The 9,863-nt window shown below is 47.0% G+C and overlaps 1 protein-coding gene across 6 annotated transcripts in view; it reads right to left on the bottom strand.

Moving 5' to 3' along the window:
* Positions 1-1,250: 1,250 nt before the first annotated feature.
* The window catches only part of ZNF454 (zinc finger protein 454), a 30,198-nt gene continuing 21,585 nt past the window's right edge, over positions 1,251-9,863 (bottom strand). For all 6 annotated transcript variants that reach the window (XM_054487655.2, XM_054487656.2, XM_054487652.2 and 3 more), the window contains one exon: positions 1,251-8,142. In XM_054487655.2, the coding sequence (XP_054343630.1) occupies positions 6,824-8,142 (1,319 nt within the window). In that variant the 3' untranslated portion in view covers positions 1,251-6,823. The remainder of the gene's footprint in view (positions 8,143-9,863) is intronic.

Raw genomic sequence — 9,863 nt, 5'->3', positions numbered from 1 at the left:
AGGCTGAAGCAGGAGAATCACTTGAACCCGGGAGGCTGAGTTTACAGGGAGCCGAGATTGTACCACTGTGCTCCAGACTGGGTGACAGAGTGAAACTCCATCTCAAAAAACAAACAAACAAACAAAAAACAAACCTTTTGGCTGGGGACAGACAGAGCTGCCCTTCCTGGAGCTGGCCAGTTCTTCTTCTTTTTTTTTTTTTTTTTCAGATGGAGTCTCGCTGCCCAGCCTGGAGTGCAGTGGTGCCATCTCGGCTCACTGCAAGCTCCACCTCCTGGGTTCACGCCATTCTCCTGCCTCAGCCTCCCGAGTAGCTGGGACTACATGCGCCCGCCACCACACACGGCTAATTTTTGTATTTTTTTTTTAGTAGAGATGGGGTTTCACCGTGTTAGTCAGGATGGTCTCGATCTCCTGACCTCGTGATCTGCCCGTCTCCGCCTCCCAAAGTGCTGGGATTACAGGCATGGCCACCGCGCCCAGCTGGGGCTGGCCAGTTCTTAAGAGACAGCAAAGACTGAGCTGGGCACGTCTTTGATATGCAGTAACCAGCCAGAGCCAGGCCTCCTCTCTCAGGCCCACACACCCTAGAAGTAACATTCCTCTGCCTTCATCACCCCAGGGCCGAGCACCAGGCACCTAGGGACACCCCCATCCTTATGGCTTAGAGCTTACTGAAATGACACAAACTAGCCAGTCTAAACCATTCACCCACCCTGCCTTTCCCTCAGACACCCAAAGAAAGGCCCAGGCTTCATGCTTCCCCCTACTCCCTGCCGACTCCTGTCTTCTGCCTCCTGAACACTCAGGTGCCTCGCCCACATGGCCCTGTGTGGCCTGCCCTGCCTCCTGTCTCCAGGAATAGTGAGTACATTTGTTATCCTGAGCCTCTCCTCTGCCTCTTTTGGCTCCATCTCATTGACTACCTCATAACAATACAAAACAGGATGGAAGTAATGGTTTCACGCAACTGTGAGGATTAAATGAATGAATATACGCAAAGTTCTTACAGTAGCATCTGGTGCCAGACATGCCCTCACATGTGAACCGTTAGCCCCGGTGATGGCGTCCAGCTCTTTACATTCCACAGCATGAACACGCTGCTTTCCAGGACCACGTGGGGTTTCGATGGTCATTGTGGGGGGCTCGGGCCAGGCTGGCTACAGAGAGAAACACTTGGAATGGTTTTGGCCATGTATTAGTGTCATCTAGATAACCAGGTGACAAAAATGCAACTTGTACACCTTAGAAACTGGGCACTTTTCTCATTTTATTTTCAGAAAGACACACTGATGAATAACTATTGTCAACAATTTTTTAAGGATAGTGACGTGGCCAAAGCAAGTGGATCATGAGGTCAGGAGTTCAAGACCAGCCTGACCAACATGGTGAAATCCCGTCTCTACTAAAAATACAAAAATTAGCCGGGCATGGTGGTGGGCACCTGTAATCCCAGCTACTTGGGAGGCTGAGGCAGGAGAATTGCTTGGAAGAAAGAAAAAAAAGACAGTGACATGTGGTACACAGGGTGGCAGACGGAACACAGGGAGTGTGAGTACCACCCGGTGCTGGCACCTGCAGAATAGGACCATCAGCACTGCCGAGAGGTCCTTGAGTGATCAGAAGCAACCAAGCCTTGCGTTCTTTTCCCTTCACAAACTGTTATAAAAATATTTAAATTGCCAAAGATATATTTAGCAGGAGTTGAGGTGGGCCAAGAAGCAGGGAGACCTCCAACTGTGAGACAGAGGAGGGTGAGAGATTGATGTCTCCATGTTGTACTGCCGACTAAGCCAGTGCTACAGGGGAGGGTGGGGCAAAGTGCAAAGGAAAGGAGAGGAATCAGATAGGGGGAGGCTATGGCGTTCTTGGATTAATTTTGAATTAAATTGTTTTCTCCACCAAAAGCATTCAGTTTAAAGCAATTTTGTTCCAAGACTCTGAGGCTCGGGCACAGTAACCTGGAAGCCTGAGTCTGCTGCAGGGACAAATGCTGTTCTAGAAGCAGTTAGTGAATATGGAGGAAGGTAACGTCTTAGAGAGGCCGCCATCAAAGCTAGGCAAACAGGCAGGCAGGGAGAAAGAACTCAGATGACAAATCAGTCTGCTGGAGACGAGGGGCACCCGGCAGGAGATGGGCAGAGGAATCTGAAAGGGGAAATCCGAAGCAACTTTTTTTTCAGTAATGAAGAGGCAGTTTCAGTGGCTGTTCCCAGAAGCCCACAGAAATGAAGAACCTGTCAGTCTAGATGCTAATTCCCTCCTCAAACTGGGCAGAGTGGAGCTGGCACCGTGACGGGTCTCAGAAGGCTCTGAGGTGGGAGGAGAGGTCAGGAGCTGCTTCTCGGGCTCTTACCTTTCTCTACGGCCCAGGTGAGGGCGGGGAGACTGGCCTCATGTGAAGGTCATGGGCGGGGAGACTGGCCTCGTGTGAAGGTCATGGTCGGGGAGACTGGCCTCGTGTGAAGGTCATGGGCGGGGAGACTGGCCTCGTGTGAAGGTCATGGTCGGGGAGACTGGCCTCGTGTGAAGGTCATGGTCGGGGAGACTGGCCTCGTGTGAAGGTCATGGTCGGGGAGACTGGCCTCGTGTGAAGGTCATGGTCGGGGAGACTGGCCTCGTGTGAAGGTCATGGTCGCGGAGACTGGCCTCGTGTGAAGGTCATGGTCGCGGAGACTGGCCTCGTGTGAAGGTCATGGTCGGGGAGACTGGCCTCGTGTGAAGGTCATGGTCGCGGAGACTGGCCTCGTGTGAAGGTCATGGTCGGGGAGACTGGCCTCGTGTGAAGGTCATGGTCGGGGAGACTGGCCTCGTGTGAAGGTCATGGTCGGGGAGACTGGCCTCGTGTGAAGGTCATGGTCGGGGAGACTGGCCTCGTGTGAAGGTCATGGTCGGGGAGACTGGCCTCGTGTGAAGGTCATGGTCGGGGAGACTGGCCTCGTGTGAAGGTCATGGTCGCGGAGACTGGCCTCGTGTGAAGGTCATGGTCGGGGAGACTGGCCTCGTGTGAAGGTCATGGTCGGGGAGACTGGCCTCGTGTGAAGGTCATGGTCGGGGAGACTGGCCTCGTGTGAAGGTCATGGTCGGGGAGACTGGCCTCGTGTGAAGGTCATGGTCGGGGAGACTGGCCTCGTGTGAAGGTCATGGTCGGGGAGACTGGCCTCGTGTGAAGGTCATGGTCATGGTGTGCCAGAACAGTCTTGTGCACTGCATGAAGCAGGTGCAGGCTGGACGTGTGAAGACAGAGCTGCTGAAGGTGGCACATCACCAGGTGGCCAAGTCTGTCCCTGAAGAGTCCCAAATCGTGGTCCTTCATCTTGTCACAGCTGGATATGTCGACATGGCCGTTAGGACTAGAAAAGCAAGGTATGGAATCAACTGTTCTTCCTAGGAAACAGTGGTTCTTTGGGGATTAACCCAGCTGAAGGTGGGGTGCAGAAAACTCCCTCTCAGTAACTACTGAAATGTCTAACACTACACAGATCAGCTGGTAGAGAAGATTGTGGCTGAGGAAGTCTTACTGCAGGGTCCTCAGAAATGTATTTTTAGGGGTTGAGCCGGGGCAGATTAGAATTCCCCAGGTAGAGAGCAACATCATCCACGTGAGAAAAGTATGACTAGGACCCAGGCAATGTCTACTGCCCTAGTTGAGAAGGCCATGTAGTAAGCTCGTAATCCTACAGTAGAATAAATAAAGCCACTGCCTGGCCAAGTACTAGTACCATAAATATATTCAAGTCAGCCTGGGCATATCTAATAGGCCAATGACTTACTTTTTGCCTTCCCAGACAGGGATGAGTGAACAGGCATCTTGGAGGACTAATTTCATGAAAACTTAAGCCTGACGGGAGGTGAACTCAAGGAGAGTGCACTGTCTTCTCAGATGGGAGAGCCTTCAGGCTGCACTTAATGCTGCTGAATGCATAGTTCCTGGAGCTGCGGCTGAGATGAATGAGACTCTTGAGCTGGCTGCAGGCCTTGGCCCTGGCTCAACTGTAGGCACACACCAAGTAGTGGTAGTTCTCATGCATTCATTAAAAATAGACAAAACAAACCAATCAACTCAGCTTAGAAACGTGCTTCTCAGGGATTCAAGGTAAGGGGGTGGTAGTTAAGACCTGGCACATTACAGGGATAGGGGTGAAGGCAGACATCTGTAGCAGTGAACATGGTTTTTTCAGGTTTACTCTGGAATCTGAGGGTGTCAGCCGCATGAAGCTGCAGATGAACTTCTGAGGACATGGGACACAGGCAATCCCAAGAAACCTCTTGAAATACTGCTTCACATGCAGCTTAATAGGGAAGAAAGTCTGAATTGCTGATCAGCTAACAGAAGATGCTGGCCCACAAAGGTGGCCTTTATTAAATGAAGGCTGAATTTAGATTACTTGGACTTTGAAGCTGCTGGAAGCTTCCAAGTCTGTGTTGCAACCCAGAGCCCACTGAGTTCTACCATGATATAGAATATCCTCTTCTGTAACATGGGGGTGAGATGCTGCATTCTGAGGGGTCAGGAGGTTACTCAACTTGACGGACAGCACTTCCACAGACCAGGAACTTGCCACTTCACTTTCCAGAACAATTTGCTTGGCCTCCCATCTTCATTGCACGATATGTTCCAGCTTGCAGTAGTGCAGGTTCCTCCATTCCTTATGGTAGGGAAAGGGAGAAGGCCCCCAGAGGCTGTGTGTGTGTGTTATGCACAGATGTTACTTATCTGTGTGATTTCTACTGAAAGCACTGAAGGATTAAAGATGTGGAAGGTGGCCAGGCGCGGTGGCTCACGCCTGTAATCCCAGCACTTTGGGAGGCTGAGGTGGGCGGATCACGAGGTCAGGAGTTTGAGACCAGCCTGGCCAACATAGTGAAACCCTATCTCTACTAAAAATACAAAAAATTAGCTGGGTATGGTGGTGGATGCCTGTAATCCCAGCTACTCGGGAGGCTGAGGCAGGAGAATCACTTGAACCCAGGAGGTGGAAGTTACAGTGAGCCGAGATCGTGCCACTGCACTCCAGCCTGGGCAACAGAGCAAGACATTGTCTCAAAAAAAGCAAAAAAACAAAAAAACAAAAAACAAAAGAGGGTAAAGGAACCATACCTGCAGGACTACTGTGCCACTCAAACTCTTGAACAAGGACATGGCCCTTGCCAGAGAATATCAATGCTGCTAGTGGCCACTTCTTGACTCATGGAATTACTCAACATTTTTCTCACCACTGTCAGCATGAGTCTTTAAATAGTGGAAGGCCCAGGTGGAGGAGAGGAAATGACCACTTCCAAATGCAAAAGTAGAAATTCAAAGCTGTCTGCTTTCCTATGAATATAGAATTACTACCTCCAGAAACCTAGAAAAGGCAGGGGGAGGACCAGGATGCAGCAGTTTATCCTGGGAGTAGTAAATGTACTCTAATGCAGTGGACACAGTGGACTGTCCAGCCGGGGGAAGAGAGTGGGTCAGAGCATTCCGAGAACTGGCCTTGGGGCTTTCACCTCTTATATCAATTGCACATGGAGAAATGGGCAGCGACAGATGGAGGTGATTGGGAATACTACAACTTAAGTGGGTGGGATCATTGCGCCTGAAACTGAGCAAGTCCCTGACTGATGTGTACAGTCCCTAAGTACAGAACAATTGGAGGGTAAAGGCAGCACAAGGAAAGCCCCTCCTTCAGGTACCATCCCAGGATCAGTCAAGCTGAAGCCCAGAGGAAATGCATAACTCAAGAATTTTGATCAAGTTGTGCCTTCTGGACAGAGATACCAAGTTCTGAAGACTGGATTTGGGTGTGATATTCAACATCATGGACTGTGCCTGAGACCAGATCACCACACTCCCCATAGGGGCAGTGATAGGTGGCACATGCAGAGAGTTAGGAGTTGCTAAGTCAGAAGAGGGTCATTTGGGGCAAATGAATCATCTCACAGGGATTCTACAGGGATGAAGCCAGTGGACACACAGACCAGAGAGATCTGACAATGGATGGTTTGAAGCAGAAGGCAGGAAGCATGATTTAAATAAGTGTGGATGATGCACTTTCTCTACACTGGGTGTCAGTAGTGTGGGTGAGGAGAGGACTAAGGCTTCCATTAAAGCTGGCAACTCTCTTATGTAAGAGAATCTAGTAGAGTGAAATGCTTGTAGGCCATTTTACCTTTTTGTTCCTTTGCTTTTCAACTTTAATTTTTACAATTTCAGTTTCTCTAATAGTCAAAATGTAATTTGATAAACCAATTTTAATGCTGTTAGTGAAGCTCCATTTTGGTTCTGATACTTGGTAATTCAGACGAATCAAACAGTACTGCTATTTGAGGCAGTATTAAAGAATGAGGAGTGTTTGCCATTCTTCTTCTTTTTTTTTTTTTTGAAACAGAGTCTTGCTCTGTTGCCCAGGCTGGAGTGCAGCGGCACGATCTCAGCTCACTGCAACCTCTGCCTCCCAGGTTCACGCCATTCTCCTGCCTCAGCCTCCCGAGTAGCTGGGACTACAGGCGCCCACGACCACGCCCGACTAATTTTTTATATTTTTAGTAGAGACGGGGTTTCACCCTGTTAGCCAGGATGGTCTCGATCTCCTGACCTCGTGATCCGCCCACCTCGGCCTCCCAAAGTGCTGGGATTACAGGTGTGAGCCACCGCACCCAGCCGAGTGTTTGCCATTCTTAAATGCCCAAACCCCATGACACTGTGAAACCTGACCCTCAGTAAATAAAGTGACTATCATGATGTAAGCTTTCATAGTTATTCTCTAGAATGGATTATCTTACATTCAATAATTAATCTACTCAGTCTCAAAGGTCTTCCATACAAACTGCATTCATATCACTTCTCTCCAATATGATGTCTCTGATGCTGAATGAGGTTTGCAGTCTGGTTAAAAGCTTTCCCACATTTATTACATTTATAGGGTTTCTCTCCTGTGTGAATCCTCTGATGTTGAGTCAGGTGGGTGCTTCGGATAAAGGCTTTCCCACAGATTTTACATTTGTAAGGTTTTTCTCTAGTATGAATTCTCTTATGTTGGGTAAGGGCTGAATGGTCACTGAAGGCTTTTTCACATATGTTACATGTATAAGGTTTTTCCCCAGTATGAATTCTCTGATGTTGGGCTAGTGCTGATTGGTCCCTAAAGGCTTTCTCACACAAGCCACATCTGTAAGGTTTCTCTCCAGTATGAATTTTCCGATGTCGTGCAAAGGATGAATTATCCCTGAAAGCTTTCCCACATTCATTACATTTATAAGGTTTCTCTCCAGTATGAATTCTCTGATGTTCAGTAAGGGAAGAGTTCACCCTGAAGGCCTTCCCACATTCATTACATTCAAAGGGTTTCTCTCCAGTGTGAATTCTCTGATGCTGAAGAAAACTTGTACTCTGATTAAAGGCTTTTCCACATTCATTACATTTATAGGGTTTCTCTCCACTGTGGATATTCTGGTGTTTGGTAAGATGTGCCCTGCACACAAAGGCTTTTTCACAAATGTTACATTTAAAAGGTTTCTCTCCAGTATGTATTCTATGATGATGGGCAAGGTGTATATTTCGGATAAAAGCTTTTCCACATAAGTTGCATTCAAAAGGCTTCTCTCCAGTATGAATTTTCTGATGGTACGTAAGTGAGGAGCTCACTGAGAAGGCCTTGCCACATTCCTTACATTCATAGGGTTTCTCGCCAGTGTGAATTCTTTGGTGATGGATAAGGTGTGTACTCTGGTGAAAGGCCTTCCCACATTCTCTACATTCATATCTTTTCTCCTTAATATGAATTTTCTGATTTGCGTTTTTTTCAGTATGAATTTTCTGATGTTTATTAAGAGTTGAACTCTTAGAGAAGACTTTTCCACACTCACTACACTCAAAGGCATTTTTGCCAGGTTGAAATCCCTGACTCTGAGCACTGTGAAGAGATGAGCTCATAGTGCTCCCAGATTCATCACATTCCTGTGATGGGGTGTTGGGGTGAGTGAGTACCACTCGCTGCAAACTGATCTCCTGGCCTCCACATTGCCACTCCAGCAGGCTAGCACACTTCCAGTGACTACTGCTACTGAATCTTTCCTTTATTGTCCATTGATCCAATTCTTCTTCAGGAATCTCTGCCTTGAGAGTAGATTTCTTACTGGCAGGCATAGTCATCCAGTCTGAAAGACATTAAAAATAAAAATGTCCATTTTACCCTATAAAACATTTGGATGGGGCAAGATGATGAGCCTCTTCATAATGCTAACAGAAAGATTTCAAGTTTGAAGATTTTCTGAAGTAACAAGAAGAAAGGACAGAAAAGAGGGGTGAACAGGGGACTACAGCAGGGGTTGATCTCATGTATAATGTATGAGGCAGGAGAGCTTGGAAGCATGATCTTAGAAGTCACAGGTGGCTGGGCGTGGTGGCTCACGCCTGTAATCCCAGCACTTTGGGAGGCAGAGGCGGGTGGATCACGAGGTCAGGAGATCGAGACCATCCTGGTTAACACGGTGAAACCCCATCTGTACTAAAAATACAAAAAATTAGCCGGGTGTGGTGGTGGGAGCCTGTAGTCCCAGCTACTCAGGAGGCTGAGGCAGGAGAATGGCGTGAACCCGGGAGGCAGAGCTTGAAGTGAGCCGAGATCGTGCCACTGCACTCCAGCCTGGGTGACAGAGTGAGACTCCGTCTCAAAAAAAAAAAAAAAAAGAAAAGTCACAGGCCTGGGTTAGAATTGAGTACAACACATATTTTCTTTGTGATAATAGAGAAGTTATCTGATTTTCTAAGCCTCAAAAAAAAAAAAAAAAAGAAAAAGAAAAACCTGATAAAGACCACATGATGCTAACAGACAAGAAAAGTACCCTGTCTATTCAAATGAGATGATTTTTAAAACAATCCAGACGTGGCCTTAAGAAACCACTGAAAATGGCAGTCAACACTTGGTAGGAAAAAACCTTGACTCTAGAGTAAATACTAAAATCAAGATATAGGCTCATTTGAGCATTCAGATGAATAATAAAAAGCTAGGCCACTGTACAGGCTGTGTGAAACGCTCATATCTACTAAAAAAATAAGGACCTCCTATTGCTGGTGAGGAAGGAATGTCTCCAAACCCATATGAATAATGTGACACCCGTGGGAGGGAAATGTGCCATGAGGTATTTTGTGGCAAAGTTATCTCAGGATAAACGCTGCAGCTGCAAGCACTGCCGGCAAGTATTCTCAGGGCAAACAGGAGAGGGCCTAAAATGTAAAACTAAGGGCTAGATTCCAAACACAGACGATGCAAAATTCACGAGAAATCTCATCAAGAACAAACCATCCTTATTACCTCCTTTCCCCACTCGCTGCAGAAAATCTTGTACAGAAAGGTACTCTTGGTATCATTTTAGAATCAAAGAAACAAACCTCTTTACTTATTAGGAAAAGAAAAGTAAACAGGCACATTTCAAGACTAAAATCCTGTTGAGCTCAGAATAATATATCCTTGTTCAAAACAAAGAATGGTCAAAGTTAAACATCGGTATTGCCAAATGTCAAAATGTTAAGGACTGACTTCCACTTCTGGCCCAAATAGAGTAGCCTGTGGCAGACTAACATTTCTGCAGAAAACAACTAGAAAATCTGAATTGGAAAAAGTTATCTGTCTGAAGGCATCAGATGTCACCCAGGCAGACTTTATAGTCTAATATTTGGGAGAGAATGAAAATATAGAGAGGTGATCCCAATACTCAGTGGCTTGTTACTCAAACATTTTATTGAATTCTTAAGCTTTACAGGGCAAAAGATTAAAGTTAAGCAGAAATCCAGAATTTTCTAGTCTTTTTGTACAACAGAACCAGGACCTTCCAAGGAGAGGTGATAATAAACATGTGAAGCTCTCAGCTGGGACTCC

The sequence above is a fragment of the Pongo pygmaeus genome, chromosome 4, assembly GCF_028885625.2.
Source record: "Pongo pygmaeus isolate AG05252 chromosome 4, NHGRI_mPonPyg2-v2.0_pri, whole genome shotgun sequence".
NCBI classification, from domain to species: Eukaryota; Metazoa; Chordata; class Mammalia; order Primates; family Hominidae; genus Pongo; species Pongo pygmaeus.
The sequence above is the reverse complement of the archived record's forward strand: the minus strand, read 5'-3'. Positions and strand labels throughout refer to the sequence as shown.